We start from the raw sequence: 23,370 nt of genomic DNA on the forward strand, positions 1-23,370 counted from the left end.
GTTCCTACTCATTAAAATGACCAGGTTTGTGGTTGTGAAGCAAAGTAAGAGGGGGGAGAGGGAGAGAGAGAGAGAGAAGAGAAAGACATTAATCAAACAGTTTGTTTGACATAGTATATAGATAAAAGATCTTGTGTCAACAAATCTCAATGAAATTTACAGCCCTGCTAGAGATTAGACCAGTTCAAGGGCCAAAGGTATCAATCTCAACCTGTAACTCATTAATCAAAATCTGTACCAGCAAATGATAGTACTTTATTGCTTTCATAATAAGGAGTTTGTAGCTAGCAACTTAGAATCCTCTCTCTATGGTGTAGCAATGACTGATAGCTCTATACAGAGTTTTTTCCCCCTTTCTTTTTGGTTTGTTTCTGACAACCAGAAAAGATAAGTGAGTTTAATATATAGAGATGAAGTTACAATCACAAATGCAGTCTTATGGGGATGTTTTAGAAATGACCTGAAACAGCTCTGAGGTCATTTATTCAATACTTGTTAATGGTTGCCTCCTCTTTAACTGAGCCTTTATGGCAATCAGAATTTCCTGCCTAGTGGTATATTGTTACCACTCCAGTAATATCACAAACTACTGTCATTTATTCAACTCTATCTACATCACCGTGAGTGTCCTGATAGGATAGGGACTAAATCAACATACAAATTAGATAGATCAAATAAAGACAAATACACGTGCTCCAAAAGGCTGGGACAAGGTCCTGTCATGACTCTGATCCAGAGAAAACAGCATCAACAAAGAGTTACTGAAAATGTATTACATTTCAGATAAAAATGCTTTTTTCAAAATGCACAATGAACCATTAAAACAAATTTTGTCATTTCAGTACAGTACTTGCAATAAAATTTAGAAAGCACAGATAGAGAAAGCATAGAGGAAATTATAGCCTCAAGGAGTGAACATGTGATCTCAAATGGGTTGTAACTAGAGCTGGTCAGAAAAACTTTGATAGAACTATTTTCTGTTCTGAAAATGCAGTTCCATCAAAATTGAAATGCTTCACAAAATCACCTTGATTTTGCTGAAATTTCATTTCAGAGAAAAAACAGCGAGGGAAGTTCAGACACTGTTGAAACATCCTGTTTTAACATTTTAGCAATGAAATGTTTCAAATTTTTTAGAAATATTTTATTTTGTAATATCATATACAATTGTTATTGTATTATACTTTGTATTATAATATACAATTTTAAAAGTTCAAATAAAAATAAAACATTTTGATTTTGTCCAAACAAAATGTTTTGATTGATCTCAAATATTTTTTCCCCTGAATTGTCTTTCATGGATAATTTAGAAATGTTCATGTTTCCCTCTGATTTGGGACAAAACCAAATTTTGAAATCCAAAAATCCTTCATAAAATGGAATTTCTGTCCAGTGCACATATCTAGAATTAACATCCCTAGCCTGACATAATATAATAATATCTAGTTCTTATATAGAACTTTTCATCAGTAGATATCAAAGACTTCTCAATCTTTCATGTATTTCTACTCACAACACCTCTGTGAGGTAAGGAAGGGGTATTATTCCCATTTCACAGATGGAGAAATGAGGCCGAGAGGCTAAGTGACGTGCCCAAGGTCACACAGGATGTCTGTGGTAGAGCAGGAAATTGAACTTGGGTCTCCCAAAACCTAAGTTCTCCCAGCCCCACTATCTTGACTTTCATGAGTAGGAAATATCCACCTTTGATTCTTCCCACCATGTCAGAGAAGAGATTCTGTTTGTTAAACTTTTTATTTTAATTAAACTTTTCCTGAAATTGTGGATCAAGCACACACACAAACACACCCGTACATAAAATGTGGGTTCTGAACTTGGGTCTAATCCTACAAAACATTATACATATACTTAACTTTAAGCAGGTGAGTAGTCCCACAAAACTCAATGGGACAACTCACCTGCTTAAAGTTAAGCTCATAAGTAAGTCTTTGTAGGATCTGGGTCTTGGAGCCCTAATAATTCCTTTGAGGTTTTTCTGAGGGCTTCCTCTCCACCTGAGTTAACATAATAAATAAAACAGTACTACTACTTTGCACTTCTATGCAGAGGCCAGGAGAGCCTGGAATTCCTCCACTGCCAGTATCATGGTAACCACAAACATGTACCACAGGGTAGCAAGAACAAGCTGCCTTACTCCCATGACACAACACTCATATGTGGCATATGGACAGCAGTGCTATGGTGGAGTTGGAGAATCATGCTATATGCTATATCCAATAGCAGAATCGTTTTCCTGCAGTTATACTTACACCTATACTCAATTTATATGATTTTGTGAACTAGTAAAAATTCAATAAAATGCTTTTATTAGTAAGTATAGTGCAATCATTGAGCAATGTGAGTGGTTTCTATCAAAATCTGTTTGGTATAATAGCCATCATTTAATAAGTACCCTTTTCCCTTCCAGTGCCAAGCCGCAGCATTGACAGGGCCTAGCAAACATCACATCCAGCCTGTCCAGGATAAGCACTGTTTGTCACAATAGGAGGCTTTAGAAAGGAAATTATATATAACCAGGGAGGAAAGATTCCCTGCAACTAAACTGGAGAGTTCCCAGGGACTGTGGTAGCCTCCACCAAAACATACTATACACCTAGCTCAAGAGACTTGACCATCCTTTTTCAATACTTAGTTAATTTATTGGTAGTTTTAAACTGCACCGATTGAGTGCTCTGAGTGTACACATAAAAAAGGATCCTAACGGCCTATCAGGAGTCACAAATATCTCCCCTTTGAACCCACTTATGCATTCCTTAACCCACCTCCTCATCAAGAACCTGGGAAAACAGGGACCTTGCATCATGCCCATAATATCAAAGGATTCAGGTCTGCTGGACCAAAAAGGGAAGCAAGTTCCAAAGTCAAGAGCCCTTAACTGAAAATACCCTATTGTATACACATAAATATGCCCCTACTGTATGTCAAGGCTTATTGAGGAGATTTTAAAATTATGCCAGAAATTCAGTAAGTAGAGTCTTGCTGGAGTCAGGGATAACAATGTGCCTTTCAAAGGGTCAGTGATAAGGCTCAGTGATAAATATACGAAAAATCTGGGAAGTCTGGTTATTGCATAGTCTCTGATCAAAGCCCAGCAACCCTGGAACCATGGGCCAATACCCAAGTCACTCCCTATCCTGATTGGTGACCTACCCATACAGCACATACTCTTATCTGTGCTTGAAGATAAGGCATCTCAAAATCTCGGAATATACTGTTATTTGCAAATTACCTTTGGTCTGTGTCTTTTTTGTTTTTCAATTGCAATTTTTAAAAGCAGAGAGATGATATTCCACTGAAAATCCTAAAATTCAACATCTTCTTACATAACAGTTTCAAAAATGTACATTTTCTCCTCAAGTCTGATGACAATCAAGCCATCAAGTCTCAAAACGCTTACTTCAGTTTAGGGCCCTGCTCTCATCTGAGCTACATGGGTGACCTTGTGTGGAAAGAGGGTTGCAGGGCCAGGAGTCCTACCAAGTGTTCAACAGAGCACTAGCAAAGGAGATCAAGACTGTAATGGCGGGCACAACACAAACCCAAAAGGCTGGTCTCACAACTGTGGAAATGGCCAACACAGGTAGCATATATGATCACCTGAAGACCATACTGTTCTTATTCAAAGGAGCAGAAGCATTGGCCCCAGCAAATGTCCCCTCCAAACTGTCCTGGTCCTTCTCCACTATGCCTCACAAACATCCTACTGCAGAATAGGACTAGGCAGTGGCCTGGCTCCATCTCACTTGCTGACCAGGGTCAGATTTGGTCCTATATTAGTTTAATCTCTCTTTAAAGCCTTTGGATGTGTGATTTATATCCTAAGAAACATGTGTCTTTGAAGACAGGATGGTTTACCATAGGCAAAGTTTTCAGTGAACTGGGAAATATGACTATCCTGTTATTAAACTGCAGTCATTTGCCTAATTTGACTCTCCCTTCTTCAAAAACCTGGATATACGAAGACTAAAATACTTAATTTAGGCCATGCAACACAAATTAAGGACATAGTTAAAATCTGTTTGGGTAGCCAAGATCTTCAGTCCTAGCTTTAACTGTGACTGTTACATGTTTTAAAAAAAAAAAGTTTGCTTGTGTTTCTTATGTCAGACAAAAAGCAACACAGGGTCGGATGGAATAGTTCATTATCTAACACACCATATCTGTGTGCCTACTACTGTCACAAAGACATAATTCTGGTCTCCATTCTCTTGCTTCATGATACAACTGACATTGGAGTCAATGGGAATTATCTGTATCACATGGGGTCTTGGAGGCAGGGCACCCAGACCAGAAGGTTTTTTTTCCCCTTCCTCATATGGACCATGGTTATGTCCCTTCCCCTCCCCACTGATGAAACTTTATTCTATAATAAAACATTCCCCAAGAGCACCGCAATAGGAAGCACTCATTATACTGGTAAGGAGTTTACAGACCCTTCCTTAGTCCACATAAAACTAAAAAGAAAGTTTGATCATAGCAGAGCAACTAAACGATTAGCATGAATCAGAGCCAATGGCTGCCTTTATACTTACCATGTACCACATGCTTGGCCACTTGGGATCATTGAAATAAGTGGATTGGGTACCACCAGGTTTATAATCCCTCTTTATCCTTCTTTTAACTACCTGTTGTTGTATCCACTCCACCTGCCAACAAGAAAAATATTTGGTAAGTGTTAGAGTTCCATGGAGATTATCAAGAAATGTGAGCAATCTTGGGAAGTTTCCCATTACTGAAGTCCACGTCTATTTCACATTAAAGTGTTCATTTTGGCAAAGGGAATGCAAAGCTCACCTTGTCATTTAGTTCGCAGGAAAATATACCAATTTAGTTAGTACTACAGGTTGCCATGCACAACTATTTAAATCCCCTGCTAACAGGACTTCATTAGCTATTGAACAATGCCATTGCATATTTTATTATTCTTTATTAATAATAGTAATAAAAAAATAATAAACTGACCCCATTTTGTATTTATAAACACAAAGATTAACAGTTACTCAAAAGAAAAATGAATGGGATTTCCAAGGGTTTTTCTTTTTTTCTTTTTCCTTTATTGAAGTTGTCAACTGCTAATACTAAAATGTATTTAAAAGCTCTGTTTAACCAATATCTGAATCAACCTCATGAAAAGACCAAAAAATAAGTTATAATTCATTGCAATGAGATTATTTGGCATGATTCACTCAGTTTTCAGGAACTGTATTTTCTGTAAAATTAAAGTACTTCCCAGGAAAAAGCAACAGAGTACAGGGTAATAGGTTAAATTACAACAAGAAGCTCAAAATATAAATGAAAGAAGAGATCAAGGTCAAAATCAGGCTTCCAAAGTTAAGCTTCTTCTCTGACAGACACCTCATCAAAGACTCTGAACACATTCAGAAAAGCGATACCAAAGGTGACATCCAGTCCATAGCAGATATTAATTTGTAATACTTTCCCTCTCCCCCCAATACCATTAACTTTTCTAAATGGGAACTTGCTGCTATAAATGTAAATATTGTAAACTATCCACAGTCAAACCCAGATTTTACTTGCATGCTTGTGGCTTACCGACAGCTCGTATTGCTGCTGAACTGCTGGTACAGAATAAAAATACAAAAAAATTCAATTCACATCTTCCAAAGAAAGAAAGGCAGCCATCACCTGCTAACAGCCTGTTCTGCACCTTGCACTCCTGATTCCCAGGCATGTACACTCACACACGCACAAAAATAAACTTTACTTTCAGAGCCCATCTTTATTTTCTTGTTCCAGCTCAAAGTCACTAGGTAGGGACAATATTAATGTTTTCCCATAGCAGAAAAATGTCTCCAACCATGCATTCTTAATTCTAGTTCAAATCCTGAGATCTTAAGCCAGGCAAATCTCCAACTTATTATAAGGGGAGTTATTCATGAGTAAGAATTGATGGCCCCATGCTTCCCTGGCTTCTGAAAACAGGGAATGCAGACTCTCCAGATTCTGATCATGGTGAGAGGAGAAAGAGGCATCTCTGAACCTGTGGAATCCCTTCTGTGAGGCAGTTCTATGGGGTACCATTTCCATAGGGTGGTAGAGGACAGTGTGGGGACTGTGATAACATCATAGTTTTTCCCTCTGCACCAAGCAACGTCGCTACCTGAGAATTGCTTCAGGGTCAGCAGTAGCAGCATGGTTTCTACAGGAAGAGCTGTGATGTCAACGGACACAGAACAGGAGGGAGCTGGTTGGTGCTGTGTAAGCAAGTTGAAGTCCCCTTTCTCTGTCAAATCCTCCAAAATCTACCCCTCCGATATCTTTGGGTGGTACGGAATTGAGAAAGTTTTGATAAGTCCCCTTTCTCTTCTGGCCACCGCTTTCCTCTTCCAACAGGATGTCTGGCTTGGCTAAAAATCCATCTCATGGACTTCTCAGCAAGCCTGGGAATATTTACTGGGTTGTCTGCTGCCTTCAAATATTACACATTGAGGAGCTTCCTTCAGAAAGGGAAGGCAGGCAATCATACTTGGGCACCTCTGAAGCAGCAAATTCCTGGAGTCTCCAAGACATATAGATTGTAGCTGGCCAGATGCCAAGAGAGAGGGCCAAAGACCTGAGTCTTTACTGATGGCAATTACTGAACACAGAAGAGAGACAGAATAAGGTTAAATGGGACCCAGAGCCACATTATTTTTAACTCTCTCCTATCAAAAAAGTTGGTGTCCCACAGATCTTCAACAGATGCTCCCTCCCAGTCCCCTATTGGTGGCATGAACTCTCTCTTCCAGACCCTGATAATGGATCCTTGTTTTTTTTCCAACTCTTCCTGCCATGTAAAACAACACTCCCTAGCACATACAAGGTCACACATGCTGCACCTTAGCTGACTCACTGGCAAACTAGGTCCCCTTGGACCATGAACCTGTCTTAATCTGTCCCTGACTTGTTGAGGTCAGGGAGGAGTGAAACTTCAATACCGCCAGATAAGCAATCAAGATTTTCAAGGCTTATGCAAACCCAACCTCCAAATCTTATTTTGATTTAGACATTATTGCTTATGACTAGTCACATTTTCAGTATAACAAGGGATCTCTGATGTCTACACTGCACAAATATTTACACTCTGCTGCTGACCATAAAAAAGTTGAAAGTGAATGCAAAATAACAGTGCTTGTGAAGGCGGAAAGCTTTATTAACAAATACAGCAATGTGATCTCAACACTAATCTGCATGTAGATCTCTCGAAAGGTACAATTAGTTTATTTTGTCTCAGATCAAATAACTGAGAACACTTATCATACAATTCCGTAGTGCCAGCAATCATAAACCCTCCCTCACTGCACCATTCCCATCCACCGGGGACCCAGAGCAATTTACTTAGCACATAGAGAGATTTTTATGTATAAAATTGAACCCATTTGTAAATCAGTGTTCTCAACATTTAGGAGCACGAGGGTTTTGCATTTCAATATACTATAGACGGAGCTTGTTTCAGGAAACAATTCACTGTGTTTGGCAAAAGAAGCTAGCAATTGTGTTTTAAAGAACCTATTTGTCTATCACTGGGATCAGACCTGAGAGATATAAATGTCTCCTGCAAGATGAGCACCCTTCACTCCTAATGAAGTAAGTCAGAGCTGATGATGTGAGCACTTTGCAGAAGGTGCTCTGAAGCTTGCAAGATCAGGTCAAAATACTGGAATGACAAATGACATAGCTCACTGTCCTACCATAAAACCAAACTGTAAATACATATATACAGCAGATACATATACACCATCATTGCACCATAACGATGCATTCTGATACACCGAGCCTGATTCTCCACTGACTTGCTCCTCGTATTTCAAAAATGCTGACCAGCTCTACAGAAGGACCTCAGAAAAATTGAGGAGCCGTCTCCTGCACTTTAAACACTCCAAAAGGGACCACTGCAAACATCAAATGATCACATGCTCCCACACATTGGAAGGAAAAAATCAGGAAACCTACCTGGATATCATGCAGGAAACCCAAAACATCAATCTAAAAAAACCTGATGACAGCAATCCAACACAAAAACAAAAAGTGGAACCAACTACAACAACTCCACAACCAACAGAACACCACCTCCAGGAGAAACCAAGACACCATGACCCACCATATGGACACTACAAGACTCCCCAACATCATTAACCTATCAAGACTACCCATAACCAAAACTGAAGGACCAGTACTCTCCAAAGGACTGAGCTTCTGCCCCACCACAGAAGCTGACACTATACTAACATGTGGAAAACTAAAAGAATTCTTCCACTGGTTCCACCTCAAGGAATTCTTTCACAGTAAAGATGACACCACCCACAACAACCACATCCTCACCAACAGTCATATGAATAAACAGTCATCTGACTGGACACCTCCCAGTGGACGAAACCACACACTGATCATTAAAATAATTGTGCAAGGAAAAAAATTGACAGTGAAATCCTCAATAAACATTACATCCACTATAATCTCTCTACCACCAAGAGGATAGCTATACAGTCCCTAGAATCCAACCACCAGATAGTGATCAAACCAACAGAAAAAAAGGGTGCTAAAGAAGTCCTTAATCATGATGACTATGTGAATGAGACCAACAGACAACTCTCTGACACCACCTACTATAAAGAATTAAAAGAAGACCCCACACCACTATTCACACAGAAATGTAAAGATACCATCAAATCCTTCCCCAATCAACTGCAAGAAACACTCTACAACCTCATCTCCATTAAACCACTCCAGAGACCTTCTACAAGCTTCCCAAGCAACACAAACAAGGGAACCAGGCAGACCGATCATATCTGACCATGGCACTGTTACTAAAGAAATATCAGGACTCATAGAACTCAGCCTCAAACCACTCACCACACAAAAGACCAGATTTCTTCAAGTCACTATCAACTTCCTCCAGAAACTCTGTAATATAAACAACTTCCCCAGAACACCATCCTTGCCACCATAGATGTGACCTCCCTAAACCCCAATATCCTCACCATGACGGCATCATTGCCTGCCTCAAATACCTACAAGATAATGTACAATGCTTTCATCCTCACCCACAGTGACTTTATCTTTAACTACAAACATTTTGTCCAAACCATGAGAACACCCATGGGAACTAGAGTGGCTCCCCAACATGCCAACCTCTTCATACGCCAACTTGAGGAAGAATTTCTGGAAAAATCCTCCATGAAACCAACGTTATACATTAAATATATTAATGATATTTTCATCCTCTGCACAGAAGACCTAAAATCCCTAATGGATTTCCACCACATCATCAGCAACCACCAGCCATCCATCAAACTCGCTAGAACACTCTCACACCAGCATCAACTTCTTGGACACTGTGATCAGCGTCAACAATAGAACCATCCAAATGACTACATACAAGAAACCTACAGATCACCACACTTACCTCCATAGATCCAGCAACCACTCCAGATGCACCACAAAATTTGTTATCTACAGCCAGGCTTTCAGATGTTGCAGAATTTGCTCTGACGAGAAAGTCCAGGATAAACACCTAAACACACTGAAAACCACCTTCATCAAACAAGAACACTCCACCAGAGAAAAAGATCACATCATGTCAAGGGCCACCCAAATACTCCAAGAGAACCTGCTTCAATATAGGGGGAAAAAAACACTGCCTGCACACCCCTAGCTGTCACCTACCATTCTACAATAGAACCCATCTGGGGTATCATCAAAAAATTACAACTCATATTTGATGAGAACCACATTCTGAAATAAATCTTTCTCAAACCCGTCTTTGCTCTTCAAATAACCCCTCAAATTCACCAAGCTCATCAGAAGAAGAAAGCTCTCCAGAGACCAGGACACCAACTCAAAGCAGTACCAGACCCTACTAAAAAAAACAGATGTGAAACCTGCATACATATCTCCAATGCTACGATGATCAATATCATCCTCCCACAATACACCTTTCAAGATCCATGGGTCCTACACATGCCTATCACAACATGTGGTGTACCAAACCTAGTGCACTAAATGCTCCAATGACAACTATGTGGGTGAAACCAGACACTCACTACACTCTCAAATGAACTCACACAGAAACATGATAAAATACAAAAATACCATATCACCCATTTGTGAACACTTTTTATAAAGTGATCACTCCATATGTGATCTTTCCGTAATTGTCCACAAAGGAAACCTGCACAGGGCCGTCAACAGGTGAGTCTGGGTACTTAAATGCATAACGCTGTTAGACACCAAAAACCATGAACTTAACACGGACACTGGCTTTATAGCTCATTACAATAATTTGTAACATATCTACCTGCTAATCCTTAATGGCCCATTTCAAACCTCTTTTACATAACAATGTAACCCTATAAGTGGTCTCCTACAATGTGTTACTTCTTACTCTTAACAATCTGTTCCAACTTGTATTTAACTCAGAAGCTCTTTTTTCCTTCCCCAGACCTGAAGAAGAGTTCTGTGTCACTTGAAAGCTTGTACCTTCCACCAACAGGAGCTGGTTCAATAAAAGGTATTACCTCACCCATCTTGTCCCTCTCTTGCTCCATGGGTAGGCATTTATAACATCCCAAAGTGGCTGTAAAATGCTACCACTTTGATTTGGTGCACTTTGCACAGACACAAATGACAACACAAGGAGCCCAGGCGGAGGAAAATCGGCCCGGTATACTGTGCCTAATCACAGTCCTCCTCCCATTGGTGCCTATGCATTTTTTTAATCAACACCCTCTGTTGGGATCTGTTTTTAATAGCTGTTTTTATAATTGCATTGAGGATGTACCAACACACTCATTTGGAGTGTAATTAAAAGCTTCACAGGAGACTCATTTTCCCAGAAGAGGAGTTCAGGTGCATTAGAGGCATGACATTAATTTACAGAAACTATCACTTCTATAGTACTCACTCCATGGAGCAATAGAGCTTTTTCCTTAGTGAACAGAAAGCTTGCCAGTTAGTCTTGTCTAAACTGTCTGATTCCTGTGTTGTAATACCGATGAATAGATCAAAACTCAGCAGTTATTTAAATGTTCTGCCATATATTTCCCTTTAGCGTTTTATGCATATATATGCACACACTTCACTGCCCAATGGCTGGTATAGTATGGATTTGACTGAATCTGATTCTGTATGAAAAAAGTTCATTTGTTTAAAAATGTTTCCTTTTAAAAAGTGTCCAGTCCACACTTCCTATCCCTAGTCCTTGAAGGAAAATCTCTGGAGTAAGTGATTATACAGATTCCTACTTCTTGCCAAAAGGAGACTGTATGCAAACAATGAGGTGCATTCTAACATTTCCATAAAGTCACACTTAGCTGAGGGGGAACAGTGCACATTTTCCAATTGACTTCAGCTCCGAAAGTTCCATTTCCTGAATGTCTAGAAATCAAAGCCAAGCCAGATTGGAAACCAAACTACTTCAAATAAAAATCATCATTTCCAGTCTCCTCATCTCAGCATTTACAGGGTTGTTCTGTGCACAATATTGCTCTTCTTTACTGACATGCAAGCAGTGCTGCTGAATACAAGTTGCTCTGAGCTAATGCAAATGGCCCTTTTAAAAAAGAGGTGCCAAACAAAACAATGAGATGTTATCTTTCATACAGTGAAACACTTTTCTCTCACTTTACTCTCTCACTCATTCAGTGTAATCAATTTGTCTTGTAGGAACAGTGAAAATGAAAGTGATTGAACAAAAGAAGTTGTCAAGAGAGGAAAAAACTAATTGTTAATTAACAGAATACCGAATATGTTTAATCAGAAAAAAATTAACCACACCAATTTTTCACAAGTCTAGCTTTCTAAGAAGTTTATCAAAACACTGGAAATTGTAATATGGGCCGTGCATCTTAACTGCACTATTTGTATTCGACATCTTTTGGGGATTGAGGGTTTTGTAATTATTTTTAATATCACTTCGGTGGGTTTGTTGCAGTAAATATTTTCTAGTTTTCAAATGGCATTGGAGATGTCGTTTACATTTTCTATTTCTTTGGGCAAATACAGTGCATGTGAATGTGATAGGTAAATAGCAACAGCTACAGACAAACTTAAGGCAAAATCCTGCCCTATGTAGGGAGAAGGGAGGAGTACACAGGAAGAAAAAACAGTGGATGCCAACTATGAATAGGGAGTGGGTTTTACACTAAAATCTATCCTTTTAGCTTTGCAGCATTGGAAACATGCATATGTGGGCCTTGAGTCTAGGACGACAGACTGCATGTGCATGCCATTCCCAATGCACTCATAGGTCCAACTGTCAGGCCACCATTCACCTAAGCCTAGCCTATGTCTGTAAATTGGAAATAGAAATAGCTGCTCAGCTACCAAGGAAACAGGGACTTTAGAAACACAACAGATTAAACAGAGAAAGAGAGAGAGAGAGAACCACCTCGGACAAGAGTCTTGGGAAATGTCACAAAACAAGCAATGAACTTGGATGGCTGTATTGGATGAGTGAGTGGGAGATGTCATGGGGAAAGGTGGAACTGGCCAACAGGCAACACTTTCACTTACTGGGGTGGGTAGCCCGGGAATCACCTTTTGATAATAGACATTGTCTTTTTGAAGTCAATGAACTTAACAATTTAATAGATTTGGTGATTGACTATTTTATGTGATCAGCATGATGAAAACCACAAACCACATGGACAGATATATGTAATAGTGTTATCCCTATCTCTTCAAGGATTACACCTTATTGACCCTCCTAAAGCAGATGAACAGCCAGACCCGTGTTGGCAAGAACTATGCATATATAGGTGCCTGTAGCATACATGAATGTCAAGTCACTGGACTGTGGGAGTCCCCCTTCCCCGATCACTTCCAGTGCTGCCAACTGGATTGGTGCCCTTGTGAACCTCCTCACACCACTCTACCTCATTCATAATCTGAAGAAAAAAAAAAAAGTCTACCATCCCAATCTCCTCAGGGGCCTCTTCTGAGTTCTTCCTCATGCCAAGCTGTGTGATTATTCTGGCAAATGCCACTATGGAGTAGGATATGACCACCAAAACCATTAACATGATTTGAAATGAGATTTCCAGATATAAAAATGAGTACACTAACCGATTATAATGTCACCAAGCTCTTTTTATATAAAAAAGACTGCACTTAAAACATACGACACTACAGTACTTTTTTCCCTTTCTCAACAGAAGCATCATGGGATTTCATGTTCAATGGAATGACAAGCTTTTTAGCAGTGGAAACAGGACAAAATGTGGGAAACACATAGAAATTTTAAAGATACAATTTATGGTGTTTGTTTTGATATTATCTTAGAGCCAATACTTTCAGCCTATACTCTGTAATTGCTCCTGACTTCAATGGGAGTTTTGCCTGATTAAGTCTTGGGTAATGACTATAGGACTTGTTTCTTACATTGAGTTAAAGATGAAGGTGAGGTTGGTATTATCTTAGACTGACTAAAGATGGAAGAAGATATTTAGAAAGGGAAATAGAGAGTGTGTATTCTCATATCCCTATACTTTCCACATCACAAAGTATATCTAAGTACACCAGTGCACAACAGCATTCTCAATTTGTATTTCACATTTCAACAGTACAAAACCTATGAAGTTGAAGATCTAGAACTAAAATGTCTATCTGCATCAGGATGACATTCCAATACTCTAAAAGCCACATGTAACTTTAGGCATTTGATGTATGAAAAGTTTTTACATATTCTGAGTTTGAAAATTTGAAAAAAAACCCCACCATTACTGGTGAGCTTTTCATGTTATTTTAAAAACAAATGCTTTAAAGAGCTGATCTTTTAAAAAACAAACAACAGGCTTAATTTCCCCACCTCTGTACCAGCACTTCGAGCCTCTCAGTAACAGTAGCGAGTCTGCACATAAAAATGGTTGAAGACTGTAGGACAAAGTAGCTGTTGACCCAAGTCAAGAGCATAGGAAATGATTTGCAGTTACCCATTTCTGCAAATCTCCATAAACTGCCAGGGTCTAATGCTGGATAAAAGATAATGAATCCAACAACACCAAGTGATACATTCTCATTGATTGACAAAGTGCGTCTTCAATAAGGGTCAATGTCTATCCACAATCAAAACAGTTGACATAATTATGCTACACGCATTCTGAAAAAGCATGATAAAAGCAAGAAAGAAACACCAGGTCAAAACAATCTGGAGGGCAGAGGGAAAAAAGGAAGAGGCAGAAAATGTTTGAAATTACTACCTGTGTCTCTATAAATACATCCTATGTAACAGCAGTACAGACTATAATAGTTTGACCTGTGGAGCAAAGCAGTTGAAAAGGCTTGTCAGAAATTCAATTCAGATTTTTTCAAGTCTCACTGACATGAAAAAGCCAATCAGATTTATTGTGAATGTATCTATCCACTTTGCTATAGGCAAGTAAGCCATCTTTCCATCATAGTGATACAGATATCACAGCTTAACATATACATGTTCACAAAGTACTCTGTATATCGTAGCATAACCCCGTAGTGTAGACACAACCTGTGCTGACGAAAGGGGTTTTTCCATCTGTGCAGGAAAACCACCTCCATGAATGATGATAGCTATTAGGGATGTAAATATTGGTTTAAAAAGTTAACTGGTTAAACGATTAAAATTATATCATTTAATCATTAACCAAGGTAGCTCCGGGGGCCTGAAACAGCCGGGGCTGGGGCCGCTCCAGCCTGGCAGGGACTGAGGTTCCGTCGGCTGGTGCGGCCAAAGCAGGGGTCTGGCCGGCTGGCGCAAGGCGGTTGGGGTTAACAGTTAAGGTTGGTTATATCTCTAATAGCATTTTACATCCCTAATAGCTATGCTTACAGAAGCATTCTTCTGTTGATGTAACTGCATCTACAGTGGGGGTCAGGTCAGCATAGCTATATTGGTCAGGGGTATGGATTTTTCAAACACCTGACTGATGTAGCTATGTTGAGCTAACTTTAAATGTAGACCAAGCCTAGGTTCTTTTGCACCAAGGGGATCTGTGTCACAGGGTAAGTGGATGGGGCTGCGTTGGGCAGTCTCAGCTGCCAGGCTCCCTGCCCATCACACGCCTCCACTGCCACAGCTGCAGCAGACACCAACCAGCAGTTACCCTCCTTTGCTGGGGAGGCCGGGGGGACTCCACAAGCAGGGAGCAGAAGGCTACACTGTGGGAGTACTACCGCCCCTCTCGGACAGGGCCCCCTGCTCAGCACAGCCCCAGGGCCCAGAGTGCCGTCCACTTCCCCCGCAGGACAGACCCTGCGTGTGGGAAGTGGTCAAGGCCATACGGAAGGACCAGGGTCAGCAGGGGGCTCTGTCTAGTGTGTGGGGGGGTCAGTTCTCACAAGGTACAGCCTTCCACTTTCCTCCTGACCTTGAGCCTTCAATGCAGCCCCCTTTCACTTCCCTGTGGGTGGGGGAGTGAAATGGGCAGGGAACTGGGTCCCAGCAGCTGAAACCAACTAACCATTGTAGGGAGCAGAAGGCTTCCTCAGCTGCTACATGATGTGTAACCCCTGGCCCCCAACTGGGTTCGGGGTACCCCTCCACCACCACCACTCCCTGCACCCTCATTGACACTGGGCAGTCCTTCCCCACCTCAGCCCCTGTGGATACTGGGAACTCCTCTCTCCCCGACCTCTGGTCCTCCCATGAGTACTGGGCATCCCTCCATGCCGACCTGTGAGTATAGGCCACCCCCTCCCAACTCTTCCCCAGTTCCTGTGAGGGAGCATGTACTTTCTGAAGAGGGGCTCAGCAAAAATAGTTTGGGAACTTCTGCTGTAGGGAATTGCAGCATGATTTCCCCTCCACAGGTGGGCAGGATGGGTGACCTATATGACTGTATGTGGGCTACGGTGAGGTGTAGTCCCACTCTCCCCACTCATCTCCACCCATTTGAAAAGGCCCTCAACAGCCCTTACATTTACGGCTGCAACTATGTGTGTGTGTGGGGGGAGAGTCGGAGCCTCCCACATTGTGTATTGCAGTAGGGGCAGGCCACAATCTGGCTCAAAGTGACCAGCTGAAAGTCACATAGGAAGTCTGGGGCAAAGCTGAGAATTAGATAAAATCTTCTGAGTCTCAGTGTTGTGGTTTTAACACAATACCATCCTCAATTATTATACCAGTCTTTTTAGAATGTTTTAGAATGTCATGTTTCTTCATGACTTTTTACCTTTAAAATTTGGGGTACAGTAACAAGTTCACAGGCTTCAGAATCAGTTTCAGGGATAACTCACCCTTTGCAAAGTACGAAATGATCCTCACTCCTGCCTTATGTCAACTGTTATGTTAATATAAGCCATTCTAGTTCCCTGGCCATACAAGTTTGTAACTGCTCACAAATAACAGGGAAATAGAACTCTGAAATACCTACAACCAGTTATTTTGTTTTGCATGATACCCAAGGCTAAGTTCACACCATTGGATTAAAAATAATATTAATGTGACTGATTTGGGGATACCATAATATATTCTGTGCAGTTTTATTGTACCATGAGGGTTAGTATTAATATTGCATTGAACACAAAATAATATGACATGTCTTTAGCTAACATATGTCTAAATGCGTCTTCTTAGGAATTCTTAAATCAGATGCAGAACCAAATATCCAGTAGGGGATTGTAATTTTAAAAACTCTTTACCACAGTATTTTAATTAGCTTTGGAGTCTAACATCTTACATTTGAAACATCTTGGGGTTTTGTGTTTATATACTGGAGTGATGATCATATTAAAAAAAGCTCTGTTGAACTGTTTAATGGATTTTTGCTCTCCTTAGGCTAGTCCTTTAACTCTGGCCATCAATCATTTAAGTCCTTGAAAAATTTGCATTTGCTATTTTCAGATAACCTCAAATCATTTACTAAATGAGTTCCTAGGCACTCAAATCTCCCACTGGGCCAAATTTTGCTCTCAATAATACCAGTGTAAATCCAGAGTACTTCCAATGGTCTAGATTCATAGAATCATAGATATTAGGATTGGAAGAGACATCAGGAGTCACCTACTCCAACCCCCTGCTCAAAGCAGGACTAACACCAACTAAATCATCCCAGCCAGGGCTTTGTCAAGATGGGCCTTAAAAACCTCTAAGGATGGAGATTTCACCACCTCCCTAGGTAACCCATTCCAGTGCTTCACCACCCTCCTAGTGAAATAGTGTTTCCTAATATCCAACCTAGACTTCTCCCACTGCAACTTGAGACCATTGCTTCTTGTTCTGTTATCTGCCACCACTGAGAACAGCCTAGCTCCAGTCTCTTTGGAACCCCCCTTCAGGTAGTTGAAGGCTGCTATCAAATACCACTTCCCTCTTCTCTTCTGCAGACTAAATATGTTCCTCATCCTCTCCTCATAAGTCATGTGCCCCAGCCCCTAATCATTTTCGTTGCCCTCCGCTGGACTCTTTCCAATTTGTCCACATCCTTTCTGTAGTGGGGTGTCCAGTTTTGGGCCCCCCACTACATAAAGAATGTGGACAATACTCCAGATGTGGCCTCACCAGTGCCGAATAGAGGGGAATAATCCCTTTCATTGATCTGCTGGCAATGCTCTTACTAATGCAGCCCAATATGCCGTTAGCCTTCTTGGCAACAAGGGCACACTGTTGACTCATATCCAGTGTCTCGTCCACTCTAGTCCCCCAGGTCCTTTTCTGCAGAATTGCCGCTTAGCCAGTCGGTCCCCAGCCTGTAGTGGTGCATGGGATTCTTTGGTCCTAAGTGCAGGACTCTGCACTTGTCCTTCTTGAACCTCATCAGATTTCTTTTGGCCCAATCCTCCAATTTGTCTAGGTCACTCTGGACCCTATCCTTAACCTCCAGCGTACCTACTTCTCCCCACAGCTTAGTGTCATCCGCAAACTAAGGGTGCAATCCATCCCATCATCCAGATCATTAATGAATATGTTGAATAAAACTGGCTCCAGAACAGACCCCTGTGGCACTACACTTGATACTGGCTGCCAACTAGATATCGAGCTGTTGATCACTCCCTGTTGAGCCCGACGATCTAGCCAGCTTTCTATCCACCTTATAGACCATTCATCCAATCCATATTTTTCTAGCTTGCTGGCAAGAATACTGTGGGAGATGGTATTAAAAGCTTTGCTAACGTCAAGACATAACACGTCCACTGCTTTCCCCATATCCACGGAGCCAGTTATCTCATCATAGAAGGCAATCAGATTGGTCAGGCATGACTTGCCCTTGGTGAATCCATGTTGACTGTTCCTGATCACCTTCTTCTCCTCCAAGTGCTTCAAAATGGATTCCTTGAGGACCTGCTCCATGATTTTTCCAGGGACTGAGGTGAGGCTGACCCGGTCTGTAGTTCCCCAGATTCTTCTTCTTCTTCCCTTTTTTAAAGATGGGCACTATATTTGCCTTTTTCCAGTCATCCGGGACCTCCCCTGATCTCCACGAGTTTTCAAAGATAATGCCCGCTTCACTCAAGGGTCTACACTGGCTTCTGCCTGCATAGATCATGGTGCCAGCAGTGGTCGAAAATCCACTGCGGGCTGTGCTGGCAATACAGAGCAGCCACAACCTAGTGATTCATAGGGACCTAGAATGGTAGACTGATATATCTATTCCTGAGTGGCCGCTCTGCTGGCCAGGATACAGCTGAAAGTAGTTCTCATATATTATTGTTTCTGTTTTAAAAGAAATCACGCCCCCCCAACTCAACGTACTTTTTAGTAGACAGCAGTTTTGTTTAATGGTACTTTGCCATTGTGGAAATCCCTGCCAAACTACACGTGGAAAAATTCAGTTACAACAGCTTCACCCAAACATATAACTTTTCTAATTAAATCAAGTGTTTTTCTATTGTAATGCTTGGTTTTGGCAACTAAAAATGGAAGTTGATTGCCTTGTGACATTTTTCCACTTTATGCCATTGCTGCTGTGTAACACTGATTATAAAAAATAAAAAAAAAGGCTGAATTCTTGTCTCAGATAAGCAGGCTGTTTATTAGAGACCAGAATTGGGTCAGAAATCTGCATCTTCTGGTTTAGCCCTGGTGTTGTGGTCATTTTTATTTCTTTTGCAACTTAGGCAAAGACTGGGAGCATCTTTTACTATTACACCCCCTCATTGGTTCTGGGGAATGTACCTCACTGTAGCCAGGACATCAGCCTTAATGATCACTCCTATCTCATTGACAACTGATATTTTTGCCCCTGTTCTCTGACTACAAATCAAGAGAGTGGATCCAACCTGATTGCTACCTCAACCCAAGGGTACAGGGAAGGAAAAGTAAGATGAATGTTCAATTTCCTTTAAATCAGAAACACTGATGACTTCATCTCCTTTTTCTTGGCCTCTGACCTGAGCTCCTGCACTTTAGTCTCCCAGCTGGCAGTGCAGTTTGTTGCTACTAAAACATTGAGATTGCTACAGCTCTTAAACACCATCATCGCCTTCTGAAACATTTTGCTACCCATGAAAGAAGCATGTATCCAGCCTCAGGGAAAAATTTAGTCCAACTCCCAGTGCAAATGGGAAAAGATTGGAGTTTACCTTCCTAGATCCAGTAGCCAGAAGCAAACCAAATGTTTTCTCAACTAGTATTATTCTCACACCTGAAAAACCACTGACAGTGCTTCCAGTTATGTGGTATCTGTCAGATTCTGCAGGTCAGACCACATGAAAAGTGGAGCAATGCTTGATTAATGAATGTGCTGGCTAGTGCATTTTAAATGCATGTGTGAAATCAGGGCAGTACCATGGCTTGCAACTTGCTGGCAATCCTGTGCATTTTGACATAAGAAGAGTGCCAACAACAGTCACTTTGCTATGGCTCAGTTTTCCTGACCTCATAATTCATAACACCCTCCATAATATAAATAATACAGAAAAAAGAAAATAAAGAACCCATTTTCATCACTGACATTTAATTGAACACTTTTCATTGGAATACATCAGAGTTTTAGATTTCCAATTAGACCACGTAAGTGAGGTTAGAGTGTGTTCTGATTGGTGCTTCCTGACATGACTATTATCTACATTTATGTCGCTCAGATGGTAATGTTTGTGTGAGATTTTGTTGCATATTCTGTAGTGATGAAAGGTTATGAAAATGGCCTACTATAAACGTGATTCTTTATTTGACTAGAGGTTCTGAATATTCTCTGCTCCAATAAAAGAATTGTTTTTTTCCAGCTATGACAGGCCTCAAGCATACAAACATGAGCTTGCCTTCTCAAGCATGCAGTCCTGAGCTTGTTTGATGCCATCTGGGATATATTACACAGGACGTCTATTCCCCCCAAGCCAAGGACTTCAGGACCTTAGGCAAACACGAGGGCTTTCACACACCTTTCCTTCTGGTGACTGTTATACCCAGTTCCCCTCTTCTTGTAGCTTGTGCACTGAAGTGCCTGACCTAGTGACTGGAGTGGCTAGGACACTAAACTGGATATGGGAAATGGGAAACAGGGTTTATAGAACATTGTACTGAACACTGTCTCTAAATACTAGAGGCTCCTAGATGGTTCTACTTCCTACCAGCACAACATGAAAGCCCACAGAGTTAGAGCTAGAAAACCATGTTTCCCACAAAGATTGTGAGAACATGGGATTATACAGCTGCCTTTCTCAGGACTGCCTGATCTACCAGTACCTACTAAGTGGGCAAGTGGAGCAAGACAGAATGCCAGCCTCATCCTGGTAAAAGAGAAAGAGGTCTTTTGCATACAGAGAGTCTGGATTATTATGTGAGTTGTGAACTCATTACAGTGGCGATCAGTTAAAGAGCAGATTGATTTTAAGTTTGCTTAATGTACCTACAAAGACGTATTTGATTTGGATCCTTTGCAAAAATGAAGGCAAATCAACATATTGCCCTGTTATTGTATTTGGCATCCCAGTGTCAGTCTGAGTGATGGAGCGCATTGTCACTTGAACAGGGAAAAAATTCAAACAATGTCAAATCTTGAATCAAAGTTAAATGTGTTGTATGTAAGTGATGGCCAACATATTGATAGAGACTACTGGTTCTAAGTTGATTATATGAGAGGATTTAGAATGGCAGAATGTTTTATTTCATTAAAAATTAATTGTGTTAATTCATAAAATGCTCTGGAATACAAATATATGAAATCCACTAAGTGAAGTGTGGTTTCCAGGCCTTTAATAATAATACTTAATTAGCACTTTTCATCTGTAGCTCTCAAAACTTTTTTTACTAATTTGGTAAACATCATTGTTCCCATTTTCCAGGTTGGGAATTTGAAGCATAAAGAGGTGAAGTGATTTGAGCAAGATCACACAGAAAGTCCATAGCCCAGGTGAGAGCAGAACCCAAGGTTGGCCACTGAACTATGCTGATTATAGTAAAGGGAGGGTCTGATATACTAAAGAGTCAATGGGAATAAAAGAGGTTTTCCAATCTTGAGTGCTGCTCATGTTTTCTGGAAATGATCCTAAAATAAAACAGGGCTGACATGATGCAATTTTTTTGCCAGCTCCATCCATCTTCCATTACCTTTGCTAATTAACAGAGATGTGCCAAATTATCTATGCACATTCTGAACACCTGCTCTTTGCTCTGATCCACAATCTCTGAGTGAGACAGTTGCCATCAGCAGTTGGCAATGAGTTGCACCGCAAAGCAACATGTTACATCAGGGCTGCACACTGCTACTAGAAAGGTTTCTAAAGGCAAGACCAAAACAAAACATAACAAAAACCTTCAGCCCAATTTTTCTATGAGTATCCTGTATTGTAACCAATATAATCAATGTCAGATGGAGCTGATTCCTCTTAGGAAATATTTCCCTGGTGTGTAAAAGGTGTTCTGTCACATTCCTAGATAGTCTGCTCTGAGATGCTCCTTTCCAAAATGTTTTCTCTCTCTCTGTGTGTGTGCTGGGCTAGGGTTGCCATGTGTCTGATTTTCAACCGGAAAGTCCCGTTGAAAAAGGGGACCTAGTCAGATGTACCGACCGGATACCAAAAGTGTTAATGACCTGGCACCTCCCTCTGCCCCGCAGTCAGGCTCCTTGTCAGGCTGTAGCAGCTCTGGCCCCAGCATCAGAGCAGAAAGAGCCCAGCTGGGCAGGGGGAGAGAGGTGGAGATGATCAAGCAAGTGATGGGAGGACTGGGGAGAGAGGAGTGAGTGACATTAACAGGGCTTTGGGGGGAAGAAGTGGAGAAGGGGGCAGTGCCTCAAAGGCTGGTTGTTATCAATTAGAAAGGTGGCAACCCTAGTGCTGGCTGATATTCTGGCACTTGACCCTGCAGGATCAGCTTTTTCCAGATTGTCATCCCTTTCCCCAGTTCAAAACCAGGATCACTCCACTTCCTCCATTTCTAGATCATTCTGAAATAATACCCACCCAAGCAGCTGAAACAGCAATTTTCTATATTTCCATTGCTGGCAATGTAAATGGAGTAAAGACTCGTAGCATCACATGGAGACTACTGCAGAAGTCAATGCTGCTGTGTTTCTTGTTGAGCTATTAGAGCAAAGAATGATTATTCAGAGCCACTCTGAGGACATTGAAAAGCATTGTTTCTCCCTAACTTCCTACATCATTCAGCTGCCCTTTTTGTTACAATTCACATAACTTATTGTGCTTCCCTGCAAGAACTTGTAGTGTGTTACGTGAACTGTAAAGTAATTCAAATGTTATTAATACCTGGGAGCATCCACAAAGTTAAGGTCACCAAACAGTTTCCTTTATAACCCTTTCCTTTTACACATTTATTGTTAGCATTATGAAATATTTATCTTTTGGGCTGAAATTTCCCAAACATGGTTTCTACCTAAGAGTGATTTTTAATTGTTGTTAAAAGTTTGCGCAAAACCCTTCAGCAGTTTATTAAGTTCTGTGAGAATGAAAGTAACACTTTCCTCTTTTGGGCTGCTGCCAATGCACATTATACAATTCTGTCAACTCTGAGTGTTCACATCTAGAGAGCTGAGCTGTGCAAGGCTGCAGGATTTTTTAAGTGTACACTCATTAAGCATGCACCGTTAATTGTAAACCCCACTTTATATCAGTGCAGTGCATCTATCACAGTGGTTTGTGCCATTGATGTAGTTACACTGATGCAAATTGCCTTAATGTAGACAGGGCCTTAGTATATAATGTTCAATGTGCGCTTATTGGTACCAGCCAGCCTTAAATTGCAGGTATGTTTAAAAAAAAAAAAAAAGTGACCGTAAAATGTGAGCCTCTTCACTAATGAGGTGAGCAAATTGAGCATACGCAGGGCTTGTCTACACTGTGCGGACTACGAGTGCTGCACTCTAACTGCCCCATGTGGAAGTTGCTGGTTTAAACTAGAAGGTACCTGCTAATACACATTAACATAGTCCTCTGTCAAACAGTGCTTTACAGCGCTGCACTCGCTGCGCTCGGGGGGGG

At 41.0% G+C, this 23,370-nt stretch overlaps 1 protein-coding gene across 2 annotated transcripts in view; it reads right to left on the reverse strand.

The window, feature by feature from the left end:
- Positions 1–23,370, reverse strand: part of PCSK5 (proprotein convertase subtilisin/kexin type 5) — a 295,959-nt gene that overhangs the window by 230,732 nt on the left and 41,857 nt on the right. For both annotated transcript variants that reach the window (XM_054032645.1, XM_054032646.1), the window contains exon 3: positions 4,554–4,667. In XM_054032645.1, the coding sequence (XP_053888620.1) occupies positions 4,554–4,667 (114 nt within the window). The remainder of the gene's footprint in view (positions 1–4,553; positions 4,668–23,370) is intronic.

Source organism: Malaclemys terrapin, chromosome 6 (assembly GCF_027887155.1).
Source record: "Malaclemys terrapin pileata isolate rMalTer1 chromosome 6, rMalTer1.hap1, whole genome shotgun sequence".
Classification (NCBI taxonomy): domain Eukaryota; kingdom Metazoa; phylum Chordata; order Testudines; family Emydidae; genus Malaclemys; species Malaclemys terrapin.